Source organism: Lethenteron reissneri, chromosome 1 (genome assembly GCF_015708825.2).
Source record: "Lethenteron reissneri isolate LAM-NWPU_2019-01 chromosome 1, ASM1570882v1, whole genome shotgun sequence".
Classification (NCBI taxonomy): domain Eukaryota; kingdom Metazoa; phylum Chordata; class Hyperoartia; order Petromyzontiformes; family Petromyzontidae; genus Lethenteron; species Lethenteron reissneri.
The window spans coordinates 1,312,776-1,337,668 of record NC_083779.1 but is presented as its reverse complement, the minus strand read 5'-3'; the positions used below and the strand labels follow the sequence as shown (position 1 = coordinate 1,337,668).

The following is a 24,893-nucleotide window of genomic DNA, read 5'->3' as shown; positions in this document are numbered from 1 at the left end:
GGGGGAGGAGTTGCGGATCACGTGGGGCGCCGTTCGTCCAATCGGCGCACAGCACGCGCTTGTCCGGACTATGTATTCGGAAAGCCTCTTCGTTCCCATGGCGACGGTTACTAAACCACGTGATCGATCGTAACATCGTTGCTTTTGTTATTTTTGCTTCATAATTAGTTGAAGATCGATGCGTCACAGTTTTGCTTTTCGTAGCATGTCGTCAAATATTGTTGGAATAAAAAAACGTATAATTTTAAGGCCTCAACACAGGCGTTGTTTCTCTGTGTGCCTATGTGTGTCTCTGTGTTATCTCTCTCTGCTTATGTGTCTGTCCATGTGTCTCCGTGTTTTGTCTCTCTCAAATTTAGCAACGTATATATTGTTTTTTAGCAACGTATATATTATTTTAAAATGACATCCTTCCCCCGTGTAGTACGAGTGATACATAGGTTTTAGACGAATCGGGTTGCCGGCTGGCCGGTTAGCTCAGTTGGTTAGAGCGTGGTGCTAATAACGCCAAGGTCGCGGGTTCGATCCCCGTACGGGCCACGATTATTTTTTTTTTAAGAATGTCAAAATAATCACGTAGGTATAAAATATAAGAATTTTTTTTAATATAAAAAACTTTAATATTTTTTCTAAAATAAAAAATTATAAGTAATAACATTGTTTTTAAATCACAAAGTTTCGGAAGCAACACAAGCTTCCGCTATCAGGTGGGAAAACCACAGCAAGAAATAAAATTACTGTAGTGGACAAGAGCCGTTCGTAACAAGATATTTCTTGCTGTGGTTTCCCACCTGATGACGGAAGCTTGTGTTGCTTTCGAAACGTGATTTAATTAAAATTTTTATTACTTTTAATAAAATATTTTTTTTTATAAAAAAAAGTTTTATTTATTTTATACCTACGTGACTTTACCGAAAGAACAAAAGAGTATGGAACATTGCAGTCACGAAAACTTAAGATCTAAACTAATACCACTATTCATCATTTTTAAACGATAAACAAATAGTTTTTATTTTACCAAGTAAGGCCCTCTGAGCTATAGCTTTTTTTAGAAGCTACTTTGGCCACAAATTATAGCCCAATTAAGTGGCTTATCGTGCGTAAACGTATCGCAGCCAAAGACTCTAAACGCGTGATGATGTCGATTCTGAATGTGGAGGGAAAAACCGGAGGACCCGGAGAAAAATCCACGCGACCACGGGGAGAGAGACACGCAAACTCCAAATACTGTATACAATATGGGACCTCTTTCAACATTTTTCCGGAAAGGTTAAAACCTATTATTATATTCTCATATCCAAATATACAACAGGCGTCAGCATGCCTGTCAACCCTTTATCAGTGCCCTACCTTACTACAGACCTTGTAAAACTCAACGTTCATCCTACAAAGTCACAAGGAAGAAACACAAATAGAGAAAAAAGTATGTTTCTAATAACAAAAACATTTTAATGCATCAATTTAGATCATTGGTGTCAATGATGCTACGTACGATGCTGCTGTCTGTGATCTTGCATGCCCTCCCCACCCAGCCCCACCCCTCCCACCCCCCACCCAGCCCCACCCTCCCCACCCACCCCCTCCCCACCCTCTCCACCCAGCCCCACCCTCCCCTCAGCCCCACCCCTCCCACCCCCCACCCAGCCCCACCCTCCCCACCCAGCCCCTCCCCACCCTCTCCACCCAGCCCCACCCTCCCCACCCAGCCCCACCCCTCCCACCCCCCACCCAGCCCCACCCTCCCCACCCAGCCCCACCCCTCCCACCCCCCACCCAGCCCCACCCTCCCCACCCAGCCCCACCCTCCCACCCCCCACCCAGCCCCACCCTCCCCACCCAGCCCTCCCCACTCTCTCCACCCAGCCCCACCCTCCCCACCCAGCCCCTCCCCACTCTCTCCACCCAGCCCCACCCTCCCCACCCAGCCCCTCCCTGCACGACGGACACAATAATCCCCTGTGGGCTGGTGTAACCAGGAGGTTCCTACCAGTAATATTTTCGTTTCATAGTCGCTGGGGGGAGCCATCTGCCCGGGTTCAAGCTGCAAAGGAATGTGGACGGCGAACGTGAAGCAGCAGCAGCATCATCATCATCAGCTGCTGCTGCTGCTGTTGACTGTCACAAGATGTGTCTGTACAACTACACACACACTGACACATTCATACACAGATAGCCTCCTCTGCCCACCCAGTGTAGCCTCGACAGACTGCTGGGGCAAGTGCTGTTAGCGAGCACCTATGAAGGCCGGCACCGTGGCACACGAGGGGGTGGGTGGCCAGCACCACGCCTGGCCGCCTTTGTCTCCCCAGTAGCAATGTTTACACACCGCACTAGGTACTCATTTTAGGCTGAGTCGATCTAGGGTAGGCCCAGGACCGGTTCAGATAATCGTCACTGATGTTGGTGGCCGTGAACGGGAATTGAACTGGGGTCGCCGGGTTCGCAGCACACTAACCACTACACGACCGTTCCCCACTCACACACACACACACATATACACATACACACACCCACACACACATACATAATCACACACACACACATACTCACACACACACACACACACCCCCCCACACACACACACACACCTACTCACGAACACACACACATACACACACTCACACACATACATACTCACACACACAAAAACACCCCACACACACATACTCACTCACACACACACACCCACACACACACATACACACACCCCCACACACACACACACACCCCCACACACACCCCCACACACACACACCCCCACACACACATACACACGAACACACACACATACACACCCCACACACACACACACATACCCCCACACACACACACCCCCACACAAACATACACACGAACACACACCCCACACACACACATACACCCCCCCCCCCACACACACACATACCCCACACACACATACACACACACACACCCCCCCCACACACACACATACCCCCACACACACACACATATACCCACACACACATACCCCCCCACACACACACATACCCCCACACACACGAATATACACACATATACCCCCACACACATATACCCCCCCACACACATACCCCCACACACACATACCCCCACACACACATACCCACACACACACATACCCACACACACACGAACACACACATACCCACACCCCCCTACACGCGTGGGCGTTTCCTCACGAGGGGAAGGAGTTGAGAGCGCCAGGATTGAGACTCCTGGCGCCCCGCTCCACTCCAGAGTTCATCACCACTACCACCACCACCATCACCACCATCACCACCACCTCCACCATCACCACCTACACCACCACCACCATCACCACCATCACCACCATCACCATCACCACCTCCACCACCTCCATCACCTCCATCCACCACCACCTCCATCCACCACCTCCACCACCATCACCACCTCCACCACCTCCTCCACCACCACCTCCTCCACCACCTCCATCCACCACCTCCACCACCACCACCTCCTCCATCCACCACCACCACCTCCACCACCATCACCACCTCCACCACCACCACCGCCTCCACCACCATCACCAGCTCCACCACCACCTCCTCCATCCACCACCACCACCACCTCCACCACCTCCACGTACGTAGCGCATCGCTTGCGGGGCACACAGAGACACGCACGCACACCACGCAGCTTCTCACGCACGCACACCACGCAGCTTCTCACGCACGCACACCACGCAGCTTCTCAGGCACGCACACCACGCAGCTTCTCACGCACGCACCACGCAGCTTCTCACGCACGCACACCACGCAGCTTCTCACGCACGCACACCACGCAGCTTCTCACGCACGCACACCACGCAGCTTCTCACGCACGCACACCACGCAGCTTCTCACGCACGCACACCACGCAGCTTCTCAGGCACGCACACCACGCAGCTTCTCACGCACGCACACCACGCAGCTTCTCACGCACGCACACCACCCAGCTTCTCACGCACGCACACCACGCAGCTTCTCACGCACGCACACCACGCAGCTTCTCAGGCACGCACACCACGCAGCTTCTCACGCACGCACACCACGCAGCTTCTCACGCACGCACACCACGCAGCTTCTCACGCACGCACACCACGCAGCTTGGGATACGCGCTACACTACACGCACGAGATTGTGAGACACAACAGCGTGTCACGCACACACTACACACACTACACACACACTACACACACTATACACACACACTACACACACTACACACACACTACACACACACTACACACACTATACACACACACTACACACACTACACACACACCCTACACACACACGCACACACAGGCGCGCACACACATACACTACACACACACTACACACACACTACACATACTACACACACACTACACACACTCTACACACACACACTACACACACTCAACACACACACACTCTACACACACTACACACACACCACACACACACTACACACACACCACACACACCACACACACACTACACACACTACACACACACCACACACTACACACACATACTACACACACACTACACTCACTCTACACACACACACTACACACCAGAGGTGGGACAAAGTCATTGTTATGCAAGTCCAAGTCGAGTCTGAAGTCATCAAATTCATGACTCGAGTCTGACTCGAGTCCAAGTCACATGACTCGAGTCCACACCTCAGAGGTGGGACAAAGTCATTGTTATGCAAGTCCAAGTCGAGTCTGAAGTCATCAAATTCATGACTCGAGTCTGACTCGAGTCCAAGTCACATGACTCGAGTCCACACCTCTGCTACACACACTCAACACACACACTCTACACACACTACACACACTCGCTGTGTAGTTAAAACCAGACGTACTCTGTTTCTTGTGCAGGACCACGGGCTTACAATTCGCTGGTGAGTACATCATCCAATCGTGCAATCAGCTTGCTCAGAAGTTTAAACAAATCATCCTCTCGGCGAAAAGGAGAGCGCGCTGAGGCTGAGTCCCAGCGAAGCCGTCGGCGGAAATTCCACGTTTCCATGGAAGGGGCCGGTGGTTACCGCGAGATGACCACCGGTCAACTTTTGCGCTGCACGGACAGATCGGTCGTGCGGAGTTGACGCGTGGCGGTCGACGGCTCCGCCGAGTGATGGAGCTTCTCTCTCTGAATCGAGACCGTCCACTCATTACGGGACTAGCGTTGTGATCACGTTTCAGTGTCTCATTATCCGTCGCTTTTCCATCAAAAACGATCGTCGCAAATGATAGCAGCTGATGATGAAGACGTCGTCGTCGTCGTCATCACGTGGACACTTATAGCAGCAGACGATTGCTCTAAACCAGCGGTTCTTAACTTTTACTGAAGCCTCGCAACGCTTTGTTTCTGGATCGTAATCTTGTTTTTTTACAATGTTAATAAATACACAGGGATTCATCTTCTTGGTTCTTTCGGTAAAGTCACGTAGAAGGGAAATAATAAAGTAATAAAAATAAAACGTAATAAAAAATGTATTTAATCATAAAATTATAAAAATAAAATAAAAAAATGTATTTTTCCTATTTTATAATGAAATAAAACATAAAATATATATTTTTTTTATGTTTTATTTTTATTGTTTTATTATTTCCCTTCTACGTGACTTTACCGAAAGAACCAAGAAGAGGAATCCCTGCAGTCACGAAAGCTTTAAATCGAAATACACAGGGGTTTGATGAAACAACGCACCCGTGCTTAATGTGTGTGTGTGTTCGATGATTTACCTTCTAACAAAAAATCTGGACCGTGTCTCGCACCACCTCCAGAAAGGGCATCTCGTGGCCCCAGGGGATGCGCGATGCACCCCAGGTGGAGAAGAAGCGCCGCTCGCGACGCGTGGTGTTCGTTCTAGATGTGGCGGTGGGGAGGAAACGACGCAGAACCCGGATAACAAAAACAATCCACGAGACCGTGGCAGAGAGAGAGAGAGAAAGAGACACGCAAACTCCGAATATCACAACAGGCACCATCGCGGTCGAACCAACCGAGCTCCTGTATGCCAGGCGAGGTAGTTAACATCGCCTAGCCAGCGCCGCGCCCCCAAGTGACAGTTCTGATTCTGAGGTTCTAAACAGCCCTGAGGTTCTCTGAGGTTCTAAACAGCCTTGATATTCTCTAAGGTTCTAAACAGGCCTAAGGTTCTCTGAGGTTCTAAACAGCCCTGAGGTTCTCTGAGGTTCTAAACAGCCCTGAGGTTCTCTAAGGTTCTAAACAGCCCTGAGGTTCTCTGAGGTTCTAAACAGCCCTGAGGTTCTCTGAGGTTCTAAACAGCCCTGAGGTTCTCTGAGGTTCTAAACAGCCCTGAGGTTCTCTAAGGTTCTAAACAGCCCTGAGGTTCTCTAAGGTTCTAAACAGCCCTGAGGTTCTCTGAGGTTCTAAACAGCCCTGAGGTTCTCTGAGGTTCTAAACAGCCCTGATGTTCTATAAGGTTCTAAACAGCCCTGATGTTCTATGAGGTTCTAAACAGCCCTGATGTTCTCTGAGGTTCTAAACAGCCCTGAGGTTCTCTAAGGCTCTAAACAGCCCTGATGTTCTATGAGGTTCTAAACAGCCCTGAGGTTCTCTGAGGTTCTAAACAGCCCTGAGGTTCTCTGAGGTTCTAAACAGCCCTGATGTTCTATGAGGTTCTAAACAGCCGTGATGTTCTCTGAGGCTCTAATCAGCCCTGAGGTTATCTGAGGTTCTAAACCGCCCTGAGGTTATCTGAGGTTCTAAACACCCCTGAGGTTCTCTGAGGTTCTAAACCGCCCTGAGGTTATCTGAGGTTCTAAACATCCCTGAGGTTCTCTGAGGTTCTAAACCGCCTTGAGGTTCTCTGAGGTTCTAAACAGCCCTGAGGTTCTCTGAGGTTCTAAACCGCCATGAGGTTCTCTGAGGTTCTAAACAGCCTTGAGGTTCTCTGAGGTTCTAAACAGCCTTGAGGTTATCTGAGGTTCTAAACCGCCCTGAGGTTCTCTGAGGTTCTAAACACCCCTGAGGTTCTCTGAGGTTCTAAACCGCCCTGAGGTTATCTGAGGTTCTAAACATCCCTGAGGTTCTCTGAGGTTCTAAACAGCCCTGAGGTTCTCTGAGGTTCTAAACACCCTTGAGGTTCTCTGAGGTTCTAAACACCCTTGATGTTCTCTGAGGTTCTAAACAACCCTGAGGTTCTCTGAGGTTCTAAACAGCCCTGAGGTTATCTAAGGTTCTAAACAACCCTGAGGTTCTCTGAGGATCTAAACAGCCCTGAGGTTATCTGAGGTTCTAAACAACCCTGAGGTTCTCTGAGGTTCTAAACAGCCCTGAGGTTCTTTGAGGTTCTAAACACCGCTGAGGTTCTCTGAGGTTCTAAACAGCCCTGAGGTTTTCTGAGGTTCTAAACAGCCCTGAGGTTCTCTGAGGTTCTAAACACCGCTGAGGTGGTCTGAGGTTCTAAACAGCCCTGAGGTTATCTAAGGTTCTAAACACCACTGAGGTTCTCTGAGGTTCTAAACACCCCTGAGGTTCTCTGAGGTTCTAAACAGCCCTGAGGTTCTCTGAGGTTCTAAACACCGCTGAGGTTCTCTGAGGTTCTAAACACCCTTGAGGTTCTCTGAGGTTCTAAACAGCCCTGAGGTTCTCTGAGGTTCTAAACACCGCTGAGGTTCTCTGAGGTTCTAAACAGCCCTGAGGTTCTCTGAGGTTCTAAACAGCCCTGAGTTTCTCTGAGGTTCTAAACACCGCTGAAGTTCTCTGAGGTTCTAAACAGCCCTGAGGTTATCTGAGGTTCTAAACACCGCTGAGGTTCTCTGAGGTTCTAAACACCGCTGAGGTTCTCTGAGGTTCTAAACCGCCCTGAGGTTCTCTGAGGTTCTAAACAGCCCTGAGGTTCTCTGATGTTCTAAACAGCCCTGATGTTCTCTGAGGTTCTAAACAGCCCTGAGGTTCTCTGAGGTTCTAAACAGCCCTGAGGTTCTCTGAGGTTCTAAACCGCCCTGAGGTTCTCTGAGGTTCTAAACAGCCCTGAGGTTATCTGAGGTTCTAAACACCCCTGAGGTTCTCTGAGGTTCTAAACAGCCCTGAGGTTCTCTGAGGTTCTAAACAGCCCTGAGGTTATCTGAGGTTCTAAACAGCCCTGAGGTTCTCTGAGGTTCTAAACAGCCCTGAGGTTATCTGAGGTTCTATACAGCCCTGAGGTTCTCTGAGGTTCTAAACCGCCCTGAGGTTCTCTGAGGTTCTACACAGCCCTGAGGTTCTCTGAGGTTCTAAACAGCCCTGACGTTCTCTGAGGTTCTAAACAGCCCTGAGGTTCTCTGAGGTACTCAACAGCCCTGATGTTCTCTGAGGTTCTAAACAGCCTTGAGGTTATCTGAGGTTCTAAACCGCCCTGAGGTTCTCTGAGGTTCTAAACACCCCTGAGGTTCTCTGAGGTTCTAAACCGCCCTGAGGTTATCTGAGGTTCTAAACATCCCTGAGGTTCTCTGAGGTTCTAAACAGCCCTGAGGTTCTCTGAGGTTCTAAACACCCTTGAGGTTCTCTGAGGTTCTAAACACCCTTGATGATCTCTGAGGTTCTAAACAACCCTGAGGTTCTCTGAGGTTCTAAACAGCCCTGAGGTTATCTAAGGTTCTAAACAACCCTGAGGTTCTCTGAGGTTCTAAACAGCCCTGAGGTTATCTGAGGTTCTAAACAACCCTGAGGTTCTCTGAGGTTCTAAACTGCCCTGAGGTTCTTTGAGGTTCTAAACACCGCTGAGGTTCTCTGAGGTTCTAAACAGCCCTGAGGTTTTCTGAGGTTCTAAACAGCCCTGAGGTTCTCTGAGGTTCTAAACACCACTGAGGTGCTCTGAGGTTCTAAACAGCCCTGAGGTTATCTAAGGTTCTAAACACCGCTGAGGTTCTCTGAGGTTCTAAACACCCCTGAGGTTCTCTGAGGTTCTAAACAGCCCTGAGGTTATCTGAGGTTCTAAACACCGCTGAGGTTCTCTGAGGTTCTAAACACCCTTGAGGTTCTCTGAGGTTCTAAACAGCCCTGAGGTTCTCTGAGGTTCTTAACACCGCTGAGGTTCTCTGAGGTTCTAAACAGCCCTGAGGTTCTCTGAGGTTCTAAACAGCCCTGAGTTTCTCTGAGGTTCTAAACACCGCTGAAGTTCTCTGAGGTTCTAAACAGCCCTGAGGTTATCTGAGGTTCTAAACACCGCTGAGGTTCTCTGAGGTTCTAAACACCGCTGAGGTTCTCTGAGGTTCTAAACCGCCCTGAGGTTCTCTGAGGTTCTAAACAGCCCTGAGGTTCTCTGATGTTCTAAACAGCCCTGATGTTCTCTGAGGTTCTAAACAGCCCTGAGGTTCTCTGAGGTTCTAAACAACCCTGAGGTTCTCTGAGGTTCTAAACAGCCCTGAGGTTATCTAAGGTTCTAAACAACCCTGAGGTTCTCTGAGGTTCTAAACAGCCCTGAGGTTATCTGAGGTTCTAAACAACCCTGAGGTTCTCTGAGGTTCTAAACAGCCCTGAGGTTCTTTGAGGTTCTAAACACCGCTGAGGTTCTCTGAGGTTCTAAACAGCCCTGAGGTTTTCTGAGGTTCTAAACAGCCCTGAGGTTCTCTGAGGTTCTAAACACCGCTGAGGTGCTCTGAGGTTCTAAACAGCCCTGAGGTTATCTAAGGTTCTAAACACCGCTGAGGTTCTCTGAGGTTCTAAACACCCCTGAGGTTCTCTGAGGTTCTAAACAGCCCTGAGGTTCTCTGAGGTTCTAAACACCGCTGAGGTTCTCTGAGGTTCTAAACACCCTTGAGTTTCTCTGAGGTTCTAAACAGCCCTGAGGTTCTCTGAGGTTCTAAACACCGCTGAGGTTCTCTGTGGTTCTAAACAGTCCTGAGGTTCTCTGAGGTTCTAAACAGCCCTGAGTTTCTCTGAGGTTCTAAACACCGCTGAAGTTATCTGAGGTTCTAAACAGCCCTGAGGTTATCTGAGGTTCTAAACACCGCTGAGGTTCTCTGAGGTTCTAAACACCGCTGAGGTTCTCTGAGGTTCTAAACCGCCCTGAGGTTCTCTGAGGTTCTAAACAGCCCTGAGGTTCTCTGATGTTCTAAACAGCCCTGATGTTCTCTGAGGTTCTAAACAGCCCTGAGGTTCTCTGAGGTTCTAAACAGCCCTGAGGTTCTCTGAGGTTCTAAACCGCCCTGAGGTTCTCTGAGGTTCTAAACAGCCCTGAGGTTATCTGAGGTTCTAAACACCCCTGAGGTTGTCTGAGGTTCTAAACAGCCCTGAGGTTCTCTGAGGTTCTAAACAGCCCTGAGGTTATCTGAGGTTCTAAACAGCCCTGAGGTTCTCTGAGGTTCTAAACAGCCCTGAGGTTATCTGAGGTTCTATACAGCCCTGAGGTTCTCTGAGGTTCTAAACCGCCCTGAGGTTCTCTGAGGTTCTACACAGCCCTGAGGTTCTCTGAGGTTCTAAACAGCCCTGACGTTCTCTGAGGTTCTAAACAGCCCTGAGGTTCTCTGAGGTTCTCAACAGCCCTGATGTTCTTTGAGGTTCTAAACAGCCTTGAGGTTATCTGAGGTTCTAAACCGCCCTGAGGTTCTCTGAGGTTCTAAACACCCCTGAGGTTCTCTGAGGTTCTAAACCGCCCTGAGGTTATCTGAGGTTCTAAACATCCCTGAGGTTCTCTGAGGTTCTAAACAGCCCTGAGGTTCTCTGAGGTTATAAACACCCTTGAGGTTCTCTGAGGTTCTAAACACCCTTGATGTTCTCTGAGGTTCTAAACAACCCTGAGGTTCTCTGAGGTTCTAAACAGCCCTGAGGTTATCTAAGGTTCTAAACAACCCTGAGGTTCTCTGAGGTTCTAAACAGCCCTGAGGTTATCTGCGGTTCTAAACAACCCTGAGGTTCTCTGAGGTTCTAAACTGCCCTGAGGTTCTTTGAGGTTCTAAACACCGCTGAGGTTCTCTGAGGTTCTAAACAGCCCTGAGGTTTTCTGAGGTTCTAAACAGCCCTGAGGTTCTCTGAGGTTCTAAACACCACTGAGGTGCTCTGAGGTTCTAAACAGCCCTGAGGTTATCTAAGGTTCTAAACACCGCTGAGGTTCTCTGAGGTTCTAAACACCCCTGAGGTTCTCTGAGGTTCTAAACAGCCCTGAGGTTATCTGAGGTTCTAAACACCGCTGAGGTTCTCTGAGGTTCTAAACACCCTTGAGGTTCTCTGAGGTTCTAAACACCCTTGAGGTTCTCTGAGGTTCTAAACAGCCCTGAGGTTCTCTGAGGTTCTAAACACCGCTGAGGTTCTCTGAGGTTCTAAACAGCCCTGAGGTTCTCTGAGGTTTTAAACAGCCCTGAGGTTCTCTGAGGTTCTAAACAGCCCTGAGTTTCTCTGAGGTTCTAAACACCGCTGAAGTTCTCTGAGGTTCTAAACAGCCCTGAGGTTATCTGAGGTTCTAAACACCGCTGAGGTTCTCTGAGGTTCTAAACACCGCTGAGGTTCTCTGAGGTTCTAAACCGCCCTGAGGTTGTCTGAGGTTCTAAACAGCCCTGAGGTTCTCTGATGTTCTAAACAGCCCTGATGTTCTCTGAGGTTCTAAACAGCGCTGAGGTTCTCTGAGGTTCTAAACAGCCCTGAGGTTCTCTGAGGTTCTAAACCGCCCTGAGGTTCTCTGAGGTTCTAAACAGCCCTGAGGTTATCTGAGGTTCTAAACACCCCTGAGGTTCTCTGAGGTTCTAAACAGCCCTGAGGTTCTCTGAGGTTCTAAACAGCCCTGAGGTTATCTGAGGTTCTAAACAGCCCTGAGGTTCTCTGAGGTTCTAAACAGCCCTGAGGTTATCTGAGGTTCTAAACAGCCCTGAGGTTATCTAAGGTTCTAAACAACCCTGAGGTTCTCTGAGGTTCTAAACAGCCCTGAGGTTATCTGAGGTTCTAAACAACCCTGAGGTTCTCTGAGGTTCTAAACAGCCCTGAGGTTCTTTGAGGTTCTAAACACCGCTGAGGTTCTCTGAGGTTCTAAACAGCCCTGAGGTTCTCTGAGGTTCTAAACAGCCCTGAGGTTATCTAAGGTTCTAAACAACCCTGAGGTTCTCTGAGGTTCTAAACAGCCCTGAGGTTATCTGAGGTTCTAAACAACCCTGAGGTTCTCTGAGGTTCTAAACTGCCCTGAGGTTCTTTGAGGTTCTAAACACCGCTGAGGTTCTCTGAGGTTCTAAACAGCCCTGAGGTTTTCTGAGGTCCTAAACAGCCCTGAGGTTCTCTGAGGTTCTAAACACCACTGAGGTGCTCTGAGGTTCTAAACAGCCCTGAGGTTATCTAAGGTTCTAAACACCGCTGAGGTTCTCTGAGGTTCTAAACACCCCTGAGGTTCTCTGAGGTTCTAAACAGCCCTGAGGTTATCTGAGGTTCTAAACACCGCTGAGGTTCTCTGAGGTTCTAAACACCCTTGAGGTTCTCTGAGGTTCTAAACAGCCCTGAGGTTCTCTGAGGTTCTAAACACCGCTGAGGTTCTCTGAGGTTCTAAACAGCCCTGAGGTTCTCTGAGGTTCTAAACAGCCCTGAGTTTCTCTGAGGTTCTAAACACCGCTGAAGTTCTCTGAGGTTCTAAACAGCCCTGAGGTTATCTGAGGTTCTAAACACCGCTGAGGTTCTCTGAGGTTCTAAACACCGCTGAGGTTCTCTGAGGTTCTAAACCGCCCTGAGGTTCTCTGAGGTTCTAAACAGCCCTGAGGTTCTCTGATGTTCTAAACAGCCCTGATGTTCTCTGAGGTTCTAAACAGCCCTGAGGTTCTCTGAGGTTCTAAACAGCCCTGAGGTTCTCTGAGGTTCTAAACCGCCCTGAGGTTCTCTGAGGTTCTAAACAGCCCTGAGGTTATCTGAGGTTCTAAACACCCCTGAGGTTCTCTGAGGTTCTAAACAGCCCTGAGGTTCTCTGAGGTTCTAAACAGCCCTGAGGTTATCTGAGGTTCTAAACAGCCCTGAGGTTCTCTGAGGTTCTAAACAGCCCTGAGGTTATCTGAGGTTCTAAACAGCCCTGAGGTTATCTAAGGTTCTAAACAACCCTGAGGTTCTCTGAGGTTCTAAACAGCCCTGAGGTTCTTTGAGGTTCTAAACACCGCTGAGGTTCTCTGAGGTTCTAAACAGCCCTGAGGTTTTCTGAGGTTCTAAACAGCCCTGAGGTTCTCTGAGGTTCTAAACACCGCTGAGGTGCTCTGAGGTTCTAAACAGCCCTGAGGTTATCTAAGGTTCTAAACACCGCTGAGGTTCTCTGAGGTTCTAAACACCCCTGAGGTTCTCTGAGGTTCTAAACAGCCCTGAGGTTCTCTGAGGTTCTAAACACCGCTGAGGTTCTCTGAGGTTCTAAACACCCTTGAGGTTCTCTGAGGTTCTAAACAGCCCTGAGGTTCTCTGAGGTTCTAAACACCGCTGAGGTTCTCTGAGGTTCTAAACAGCCCTGAGGTTCTCTGAGGTTCTAAACAGCCCTGAGTTTCTCTGAGGTTCTAAACACCGCTGAAGTTCTCTGAGGTTCTAAACAGCCCTGAGGTTATCTGAGGTTCTAAACACCGCTGAGGTTCTCTGAGGTTCTAAACACCGCTGAGGTTCTCTGAGGTTTTAAACCGCCCTGAGGTTCTCTGAGGTTCTAAACAGCCCTGAGGTTCTCTGATGTTCTAAACAGCCCTGATGTTCTCTGAGGTTCTAAACAGCCCTGAGGTTCTCTGAGGTTCTAAACAGCCCTGAGGGTCTCTGAGGTTCTAAACCGCCCTGAGGTTCTCTGAGGTTCTAAACAGCCCTGAGGTTATCTGAGGTTCTAAACACCCCTGAGGTTCTCTGAGGTTCTAAACAGCCCTGAGGTTCTCTGAGGTTCTAAACAGCCCTGAGGTTATCTGAGGTTCTAAACAGCCCTGAGGTTCTCTGAGGTTCTAAACAGCCCTGAGGTTATCTGAGGTTCTAAACAGCCCTGAGGTTCTCTGAGGTTCTAAACCGCCCTGAGGTTCTCTGAGGTTCTACACAGCCCTGAGGTTCTCTGAGGTTCTAAACAGCCCTGACGTTCTCTGAGGTTCTAAACAGCCCTGAGGTTCTCTGAGGTTCTAAACCGCCCTGAGGTTCTCTGAGGTTCTACACAGCCCTGAGGTTCTCTGAGGTTCTAAACAGCCCTGAGGTTCTCTGAGGTTCTAAACAGCCCAGAGTTTCTCTGAGGTTCTCTGAGGTTCTCAACACCCCTGGTGGCTTTGGATTCTTCGCCGGAGACGGTAGAGGAGATGGAGGAGATGGAGCGAGGCAGCGAGTGTGTGGGGTGTTCGTGTGGCTTGCCAGGGCGAGCCGTACCATGTCCGAGGCGTGGACCCTGAAGGAGATGGAGGCGCTGGGTGGTGAGAACGGCGACGACCACGACGGCGGAGGAGAGAAGGTCGTGGAGGACTCTCTGAGCGTCATAATCAACCAACTCCGCAACCTGGGACAGAGCGGAGGGGACGAGTCAGAGCTCTACATCCAAAGCGCCGTCCCTCCGAGGTGCGAGCGCCATCGTCACCTTCACATCGTCCCCAGCAGCAGCAGCAGCTGCAGCAGCAGCAAAGTTGAACTGCTTCTTGTCATTAGTTTGTTGTATTGGTTTCCTACGGTGCGAAAGAGGTTCAACAAATATGCGTACATATATTTGACACGAATTTCTTTAGAGCCGCTTTTTGTGTTAAGTGCGTTGCCCTTCCCCCGCACTTCCGATTAGTCACGGTTTGCTACGTACGGTGCAAAAGAAGTCCACCATATACGTACATCTATACACTGACATTGTTGGACCGCGTTTCCATCGGCTTCCGTTCAACGTTCTGCGCTGTCACTTACGTTGGCATTGGAAGCACGATCAGTAGCAGCATTGTTATCATGATTGTCATCGACATTATCATCTTCATCATCAGCAGCAGCAGCAACGTTGGCATATAATAATAATAGGTTTTACCCTTTCTGGCAACACAACAGTTGTGTTAAGATTTGAAAACACCAAACTGAAACCTTTTGCAAGGACTCATGTCCTTCATTAACCACACGTACTTGTAGTGAACATGCAAACAAAACGCACGCTCTGGTAGTAGATGATGCATTGCCTTTGAAACTGATTGGTCCACACCAGAGACGGCTTTCTTTAGAGCCTCGTCTCAACCGGTGTTAGACCAGAAGACGCCAAAAGGCGAACATCACAAAGACGATGCCACCATCAGGACATTGCGAACTCGAGGTGAGCGGCTACATCAACATGAAGCAACGTCGGCATTGGAATCAAGATCAGTATCACCGTCATCGTCATCCTCATTACCATCTTCACCTGCTGTGTTTCACAGACACAGCCTGCGGTAGTATTATTGTGCCGCGCCACGCGCTGCGCGAATCATTCGGAACGATGTCCGACGTTTCGCTCCGCGTCCTGGGAGCTTCTTCTGGCAGCGGTTCAGTGAACGCTCCCACCGCAGCGGTTTAAACTCAACTGATGATCATCAATCAACCCCCAGTCCCCCGCCGTTTCTGTCTGTCCTCTCTGAATGTTGAACTTTTTTCGCACTGTACCTTGGCCAGTCGTGCTAATCGGAGGTGCGGAGCAAGGACAATTAAAACAAAACACAAAAAGTCAGTCCTAAAATAAATTAGTTTTGTCAATCTAGACGATGATTTAAAAGTGCAAAGCTCCCCGTGGCTTCCTAATATCGGACGGAGAAGAGCGTTCCAGACGGCTGCAGAAGCGCATTTGAAAGCGCCGCGTAAATTTACGCGCGTAAATGTACGCGATCTAACCCAACAAACCTCTATTATGGACCTTGCAACGTGTTAGTTCGGCAACCTGAAACCAGTGCAGCTCAGCGAGCACTGGACAGACACAGAGTGAGCTCGCAGTAACCCGTCACGACTCGTGCCAGAGAATGTCGTCCACGCTGCAGCTTGCGAAGTTTTTTTTTTTTACCAGACGTCCCGTAGAGTATTGAGCCGCAATAATCGAGCCTTGTCGATATGCTACTCTCGCCACGTCTCTCCCCTCTGCTGCCCCCGGCAGCCCGTACAGCACCCTGCCTCGCCAGTGGAGCCAGCACCTCCCTGCGCCAGCCGCACAGCCCCGGTGCAAGCGCATCCTCACTTTCGCTCCGGACATCCACTCGCAGCAGCAGCAGGAGGAGGAAGACGCGTCGTGTTGCGTGAAAGCGGCCGAGCTCGGTCTCTCCATGCCGTGCCATTACTGCGTCGCCGACACCAACTCGTCCAGTCCGGAGGAGCGGTGCGGCGAAGACGGTGAAGACGGCGGCGGCGGCGGCGTCACCACCGACGTCTCGTACGACGACGGCTGGTCGCCGGCGCCCGCCAGCGCCCACGGGAGCTACGTGGCGGGGCGCCGCCGCCACCACCACCACAACCACCACAACCACTACAACAACAACCACTACAACCACCACCAGCAGCAGCAGCTGCAGCAGAACCACAGTCATCAGCGGCGGAGGCACGGCGAGGAGGAGGAGGAGGCGGGCCGACACCATCGCTGGGACGCAGGTGACACACGCCTGTGCAGAATCAGAATCAGAAAACAGAATCGGAATGTTTATTTGTACCGGAGGAGGAATCCGATGAGCTGTGAAGCTCTTTAATGTTTCCTTCCCGTGCCCTTCCTGGAGCGCGTTGGGCGAATAACGCCGCTGAACGGGCTCTCCCAACGGGTCAGCCGCTCCAAACTATTTGTTTATTTGACCAGTTAAGGCCCACTCGAGTGAGGCCTACACTTGAGTGGTGTAGCTCTTTTTCAGCAGCGACCTGCCCATCGCAAATGACAGCTCAACGAAGTGGCTCATCATCGTGGTCACGCGGGAAATGGACAGCCGAATGGTCGAAACGCGTGACGTCGATTCCAAATGTGGAGGGGGGAAGTAAAACCGGAGGACCCAGAGAGAAATCCACGCGACCACGGGGAGAGAAAGAGAGAGACACGCAAACTCCTAATATACATCCATAACAGACGTTTTTTGGGTTAGATGGCGTAAAAACCCAAAAAGTCTCTATTATTGATGATATTGGTCACGAAAGCCTGTGTGTTAAACTCCTAATATACAGGCATCGGTCAGGGTAGGGATGGAACCCGCGACCTCCTGCATACCAGGCGAGGTAGTTAACATCTCGCCAGCTCAGCGGCTGAGCCGTTGCCACTCCGTAAACACTCCACTGCTGTTGTCTTTGATCCGTTGAGGGAGGATTGGAGCAGATCCACTCCGCGTCTGAACAGACGGCAATTCGAGTGGATAGCAAATCTAAAACGACGCCTTGAATCCGCTGTTGTTAATCCGCGCGAAAGAAGAAGCCGCTCCCGTGTCAACGTCTTTTTTGGATTATTTAGCTGTGTTAAGTGGGCAAATGATGGTGAGCCACTTTGTTGAGCTATCATTTGTGGCCAAGTCGCTTCTGAAAAATAAGTGAATACCTCGGTGGGCTTTGCATCGTAGGATGGGGATGGCTTCGTGTTGTATTTGTTTTTGTGTTTGGGTTTATTTGTTTTACCTGTCTTGTACGTTTCACTCCTGTCGTGTGTGTGTGCTGTTTGTTGTCACGTGCTTACCCCATAACCCCCGACTGGACATCTGTGAGTTTCGGAGCTCATCGGATTCCTCCTTCTCCTCCTGCAGTGTCTATACAACATTCTGTGTCTGAGCCTTGCGATGCCGCTGTTGTCGTGTGTTTCACCGCTCGCTGAGGAGGTGGAGATGGAGGAGGAGGAGGAGGCGGCCGTGACGACGTCCGCCACTGGAACCACGCGGCGCCCCCGCGAAGCTGGCGGCTGCTGGAGCCGTTCTCCACCTCGTCGCTCGAAGGAGACGACAGCTTCGAGCTGATCCTGCGCGAGGCCGACGCGGACGAGATGGCCACCGTGCGCGCCGTGCTCCACAAGAAGGAGAAGCGGCGGAGGGACGACGGCGCCGACGACGGCGCCGACCGCGGCGCCGGCAAGCGCCGGCGGGACTCCGGCCGCTTCTTCTGCTGCTGTCGCCGCGGATCCGAACCGGGAGGCGGAGACGGGACGGGCGGCCGCGACGGCGGGCGGCGGTGCTGGCGCTCGCTGGGCTCGTGCGCGCTGGCGCTGCTGCTGGCGCCGTGCCTGGCCTACGCCGCGTTCGCCGCGCTGCCGTGGAGCGCCCTGGCGCCGTGGAGGGCGGCCGCGCCGACGACGGCCGAGCGGCTGGCCTACGCGCTCCGCTGCGGCGCCCTCGCCCTGCTGCCGCTCGTGCTGGGTGGGTGGGTCGGCGCGGGGGTTGCGGGGCGGGGGGGGGGTCCGCTGGGGGTCGCCGGAGGTCGCGGAATCGACAAATTCGTGGAGTCGTCGGGGTCGCTGGGGTTGCGACGTTGCCCGGGCGGTTGGGGTCGTGGGGTCGCTTTGTAGCTGGAGTCACAGAATTGTTGGGGTCGGGGAATCGTCGAAGTCACTGGGGTCGCCGGGGTCGTAGAATCGTCGGGGTCGCGAGCGTTGCTGAGGTCACCACGGCCAAGGGGTTGCAGGGTCGCTGGCACGGGTCGACAGACGCTGCTGTTGCGATTCTGAGTTCGATTCTTGGGTTCAGCCGCCCGTGATGAAGGAAGTGCCGGAGGTTGGGATCGTGTTCGTGCTGATGACTCCAAAAGGGGCGAAACCACCGTCAGTGTTTCTTCGACGAGACAAACGCCGCTTGCAAATAACATTCGTTTGGAAAGCCAACAACGAGTCGAGAGAGTCAAATATGTCTTCACGTGTGGAGATGCGGACTGCTGCCTATATTTGCTTTGTGCGTGTGAGAGGTAGGTCTTGTTCAACTCTCCGTCAAAACGCAGAAAGTTGGCAAAGTGGGGAGCACGGTTGGCTAATCTGCCGGTCATCTCAGTCAGCCGACCCCATGGCGCCACCCGGGTCTGTCCCGTGACCTCCAGCCAGCGAGACATCGACACTTCACGTGGCCTCAAAGTGCACCTAGCCTGGCACAAGCGCCGTCGTGACGTCTCCGCCATGAATGGCGTTTCGCGCGCTGCGCCATGAACCCAGTTCAATTCCCACTCACGGCTATCAGCACCAGTGCCGATTATCTGGGCCGCCCATAGGTCGACTCGGCCTCAAATGAGGCGGCCGGGCGGGCGCGTTTCTGGCCACCCAGCCCGTCGTGCGCCCCGTGCCTGGCCGGCACCTGCCACTAGCGGCACTTGCCCCCCCCCCGCGACGTTCTATCGCGAGCTACAATACGCGAGCATCTTTGTCTTTGCATTCCGCCACCGCCAGGCATGCTGGCGACGGGGCTGGCGCTGCTGCTGCGGCAGCTGCGAGGTGGTGCCGCGGGGACGTCCACCGTGCGTGCCCAGCGCGCGTTCGTGAGCGACACGGCCCAGCAGCTGCTGCTGCACCTGCTGGCGGCACTCGTGCTGGCGCTCAACGTGGAGCCACACTTCCTGCCTCTCGTCCTCGTCACGGCCGCACTCTTTGTGATCTCACGGTGAGGGGAGCGGTGGGATGAGCGGAGAGACGCCAGGCGGTGGATTCCTGACGTATATTTGGAGTTTGCGTGTCAATCGCTCTCTGGGCTGGCGAGACGTTAACTACCTCGCCTGGTATGCAGGATGTCGCGGGTTCCATCCCTATCCTGACCGATGCCTGTATATTAGGAGTTTAACACACAGGCTTTTTGTGACCAATATCATCCGTAAAAGAGTTTTTTGGGGTTTTTACGCGATCTAACCCAAAACACCTCTATTATGGATGTATATTAGGAGTTTGCGTGTTTCTCTCTCTCTCTCCCTGTGCTCGCGTGGATTTTTACAAGGGTCCTGAGGTTTTCTTTTTCCCCTCCACATTTAGAACCGCAGCTGGAACAAAACATTCCGCACGCGGCGATGGTGAAGCCGCTCCGTTGCGCTGTCGTTTGCGACGGACAGGTCTCTGCTTAGAAGCAGCTACGCGGCTCAAGTCTGAGCCTTACCTGGTAGAATCAAGAATAGATTAGCTTAGTTTTTTACTTGCTAACAGCACTTGCCCCAAATGTGGCCGCTTTAAATTTACACGTGACAAAGCCAAGATGGTTGAGCCGTCATTTGTCAATTGGCAGATCGCTTCTGAAAAAGAGCTACAGCACTTCAAGTTCAAGGTCATTTATTAGGTATAGCCCTGTGAGCCATTCGGCTCTTGAATCGGGTGCAACCGCAACAAACAAAAAACTAAAACATGAACAAAAAACATCTTAAAGTGACTATGTGACTGAATGCAAACAGAAAATCCAAGAAAAGATGGCAAAATATTGCAGAAAAAGCATCGTACACCAACACTGTGTGCAAAAATCCCAGTGGGATGCAAGTCAAAAAACAAAAACAACCACAAGATAACAACCACAACATCCACTCAAGTGTAGGCCTCACCTGGTGAAATAGAAAGTTTTACACCATTGGAACCTCATTTGCCAGTAAATGCTCACCCCGAGCTCTCATACTCTGATGGTGCATTGTCTTTGAGTTGTGCGCCTTTTGGCGTCATCTGGTCCAACCCATGTGAGACTAGGCTCTAAGGAAAGCTGTCTCGGGTGTGGACCAATCAACTTCAAGGACAGTGCACATTATCAGTTGTGTTTTTTGTTTGCATTATGACTGCAGGTATTGTGGTATATGCAAACATGACTCCTTGTAAAAAGGTGTCAGTTTTGTTGCCAGATAGAAGGGTAAAAAAACAATTATTATAATAGAAAGTTTTAGTTCAGCTCACTAACAGCCCTTGCCCCCAACGGCAAAGGTGGTGGTGGTGGTGGTGGGGGGGTGATCTCTTATCTTGCCCCCTCCGTGTCCGTGCCCGTGACCCAGCCTCGTGTTCTGGGCCACCATCAGGAGCTGCTACGCCGGCTTCGGCTTCTGCCTGAGCTTCGCCCCGTCGCTCGCGATGCTCTGCCACGCGCTCTACTGCCTCTTCACGCTGGGGCCGGCCGGCCCGCACGGCGGCCTCGACGACGGGGGCCACGGGGGGACGGGGGCCCGCTCGCCGCCACCCCCCCACGTGCCCCCGGAGGTGCAGTGGTGGGGCAGCTGAGCCGCTGGAGACGGCCCGCAGCCCCCGGCGCTAATCGCAGGGGGGCGAGGCCGTGGTGGCCGCCGTTTCGCTCTCTCTCTCCCGCCGCCCGTTTTACCGGCGGGGTCAAGGGGAGAGGGGAAACGTCCGAGACGGTCGGTGGGGGGGAAGGGGGCGGGTGGCCGGGGCAGGCGGGGGGAGGCTCGCGGACCGAGCGGACGCACAGACTTGGACTTGGACTTCTTCTACGAGGCATCCGTCGCGCGGTGGAGAGATGTTAACTGTGGTGAAAGATGTTAACTGTGGTGAGAGATGTTAACTGTGGTGAGAGATGTTAACTGTGGTGAGAGATGTTAACTGTGGTGAGAGATGTTAACTGTGGTGAGAGATGTTAACTCCCTCGCCTGGTATGCAGGAGACCGTGAGGGTCGAGTTCGACCCTGACGACACCTGCTGTGTATTTGGAGTCTGCGTGTTTCTCTAATCCGTGGTCGATTGGATTTTTCTACCGGGTCCTTCGGTTTTTCCCTCCACGTTTAGAATCGACGTCACCACGCGTTTCGAGTTATTTGGCTGCTGTAAATGTTGTGTAGCTCAGTGGGGCCTGACCTGGTTACAGTAAAAAATAGTCAACAAAACACCGTAATGCCTTCTTCCAGTAATGATTTCTCCCCACGTTACATTTTTTTAACTTTTTTAAAATATTATTTCACACAATCCATCGGCTGTACGCCCTTCTGGGAGGGAGCATCGAAATATATCAGCAGCATTGGCTCAATACAAGCAAGATATCCGGACCGGTTTCGATATTCATTGTCTAATCAGCGGAGCCCGGCTTGTTTAAACCAGTGGCCAGTGAACTGTCAGATGTTTTGTAGGCCAGGACGTTTTGCTGCAAGCAATGGGTCCTTTGCCAGCATCCGTTTGAAAGCAACCCGGAGTTGTTCCTGCATTGAACCAACCGTCCTGGTGAGACGGACTTCCAAAATGCGTGCAACTCATGGGTTGTGTACATTTTAATTTTTTTTCACATTTTTTAAGTCGTGGCGAGACGTTCCCTCTGACCCTTTACTTTTGTATACTCACCGCAAATCTAAGACTTTTATAAGCACATCATTTAATAGAGTGTTAATATATATGTCTTCGTACTGCATTTTGTGGTTGCATGACGGTTATGTTGGCCGAGTTGCATAGCGGTGAGACAGGGTTTGCATCCACGAGAGCTGTTTTTTGGGGTTAGATCGCGTGAATATAAATGTGTCGTTAAACCCGCCACCACCCGACACAGCCAATTAGCGAGGTTCGTCACGTAAACAGAACGTGACAATTCGTTACTAGTACAGCACACACACCGGCTGTGTGTTGGAGAGTTAAACTCCAACTACAACGTTTACATCTTCTTAGTTCTTTCGGTAAAGTCACGTAGAAGGGAAATAAAAAAATAATAAAAATAAAACAAAATAAAATAATTCTCACGACGTTTCGGCCACAACGCAAGCAGCCGTCCTCAGGTGAAGACCAGGTCTGTCGGGGAGACAGCGTCTGAATGACGGCTGCTTGCGTTGTGGCCGAAACGTCGTGATAATTATTTTATTATGTTTTATTTTTATTATTTTATTATTTTCCTTCTACGTGACTTTACCGAAAGAACTAAGAAGATGAATCCCTGCAGTCACGAAAGCTTTAATCGAAATACAACGTTTACAATTCGAGTGCCGTGGCGTTTCGCCGGTAATTACGACAGCAGCAGCAGCCAGCATCATCAGGCGACAGCCAGAGAGTTGTGGAGAAACCCTCCCTCCTGCTTCGGTCTTAAATAGACGGAGGGGGGTAGATGCGACGTCGTCACTTGTGAGAAAATCTGGTGCGAGGACCAGGGTTTGAATCGTCGTCGTCATCATCAGCAGCAGCAGCATCGACACCTTTGCAATCATCATCACTTCCATCGATTTAAAGCTTTCGTGACTGCAGGGATTCATATTCTTGGTTCTTTCGGTAAAGTCACGTAGAAGGGAAATAATAAAAGAATAAAAATAGAACATCATATGCTTTATTGCTATTATTTTATTATGTTTTTTTATTATTTCCCTTCTACGTGACTTTACCGAAAGAACCAAGAATATCACTTCCATCGTCACCATCAGCCAAATAATAATAATCAGCATCATCACTTTCATCATCAGCCGAATAATAACCATTTCTCTATCACCATCATCAGCATCATCATCATTGTCGTCGTCATCACTATCACCAGCTGTCGAGGCTATGCCATTCGGTCGCTTTGTAAATTATTGCCATAGGAAGGTGGAATTTCCACCTACGGGCTCAGCACCTGCAGCAAAACCGAGCATGAGTCGCCCCGAGGGAGTTCCCTCGGGTTTCTAACATCTCAACACAATCTTGATTTGAAGCTTTCGTGACTGCAGGAGGTAGAAATGAAATAAAATAACGTCGTGATTTGGCTTTAATTTTATTTCTAACTACGTGATTTTACCGATAGAACCAAAGAGTATAACTTCGTATGAAACTGGAAAAAACTGCGGAAGCCGGAGTAACGCGAGGACACTTTCCCCTGGCAGCAGAGGCATGTGCACTCTACCGCAGATTTCTAATTTTTCTCCAAAGCAATTTTTAAACAGAAGAAATCTGCGGAAACCCGAGTGGCACGGGGACACTCGCCCGTGGCAAGTGGAGCCAGGCGCGAGTGCGCTCCCAGGGACGTTTACCGCAGATTTCTGAACGTAATACGCCACATCCTCGTGTAACATCCCGTGTGGCTCTTGTTGGATGATCCTATTATGCAGCTATTAGGGTTACAGTGGTTGGTAGCCCTTGGAATTACGCCTTAACGTGTACCAATCAACGGTGTGTGTTCAACAATGGGCGAATCGCACCTCAACGCACCTGATCCCATCAGATGTCTCTCCAGAGCTAAGCAGGGATTGAGCCTGGCCAGAGGGCAGCTTTGATAGGAGAACATCGAAGTGTATGTCGACGCGTGTTGTGGCTGCTGCAGGAGCTGCGTTGTCAGTGGATGTCAATTACAATTGTGCAGGGACTCCTCCACTTACGAACATTCGACTTACGAACTTTCGGAGATAAGAACAAACCCTGTGCGTATGTCTAGTTGCCTGTTCGGACCGACAGTCGTAAGTTCAACTGGCACGCAACACATGGCGGTGGTGGCATCGACATCTACAGAACGTGAAGGACCAGTGGCATCTACATCTGCAGAACGTGAAGAACCAGTGGCATCTACATCTGCAGAACGTGAAGGACCAGTGGCATCTACATCTGCAGAACGTGAAGAACCAGTGGCGTTACATCTGCAGGAGATTATACAACTTCTAAAGCCATTCCCCGTGTTTAGTGAACACGCCGTACAACACGTATGGAATCGACAGGAGTAAATTTGGACTTACCAACAAATCGACTTACGAACAGTACCTCTGAAACCTAACTCGTTTATAAGTAGAGGAGGTCCTGTATATTCTTGTACTGTACTACGCTGCCAAAAGTCTGCATGCTACTCGCCGTCACTACAACCACAGAGACCAGCGTGGCGAAGTATGGCCAGTTAAGCCTCAGAATTGGAGGGCTTCATCCAGCAGTGGATTGGCCAGAGGGTGTATTCGTACTTTTGTAATGTGATGTGTGTGTGCGCGTGGAGGGTTGGGGCACGCTGCGCAACGAATCCGGCGACCCGGGTTCGATTCCCCACTCGCGAACAATTACAGCGAATATCTGAACCGGTCCCGGGCCTCCTCTGGGTCGACTCAGCCTTAAATGAGTACCTGCTGCGGTAGGTGTGAAACAATCAGCAACCGGGGGGAGACAAAGGCGGCCGTGCGTGGTGTTGTCCACCCACCCCCCTTCCTTTCGCGTGTGCCGTGCCAGACCTGCGGAGGTGCTCGCTA

At 50.9% G+C, this 24,893-nt stretch overlaps 1 protein-coding gene and 1 non-coding gene across 4 annotated transcripts; both read left to right on the top strand.

Annotated features, from left to right (window-relative positions):
• Positions 1 to 466: 466 nt before the first annotated feature.
• Positions 467 to 540, top strand: TRNAI-AAU (transfer RNA isoleucine (anticodon AAU)). Its single transcript has one exon. It is a non-coding gene; the product is annotated as a tRNA-Ile (tRNA).
• A 2,661-nt stretch (positions 541 to 3,201) lies between these two features.
• On the top strand, positions 3,202 to 21,101 carry LOC133362783 (uncharacterized). Of its 3 annotated transcripts, XM_061547677.1 has the most exons (7): positions 3,202 to 3,603; positions 4,871 to 4,893; positions 14,262 to 14,459; positions 15,988 to 16,475; positions 17,669 to 18,199; positions 19,213 to 19,423; positions 20,775 to 21,101. In XM_061547677.1, the coding sequence occupies exons 3-7, from the start codon at positions 14,275 to 14,277 to the stop codon at positions 20,995 to 20,997; spliced, it is 1,638 nt and encodes a 545-aa protein (XP_061403661.1). In that variant the 5' UTR covers positions 3,202 to 3,603; positions 4,871 to 4,893; positions 14,262 to 14,274; the 3' UTR covers positions 20,998 to 21,101. The 3 variants fall into 3 exon arrangements, with proteins under 3 accessions (XP_061403661.1, XP_061404213.1, XP_061403063.1); XM_061548229.1 differs by lacking the exon at positions 4,871 to 4,893; XM_061547079.1 differs by lacking the exon at positions 3,202 to 3,603 and having other exon boundaries at positions 4,515 to 4,893.
• The last annotated feature ends 3,792 nt before the right edge of the window (positions 21,102 to 24,893 follow it).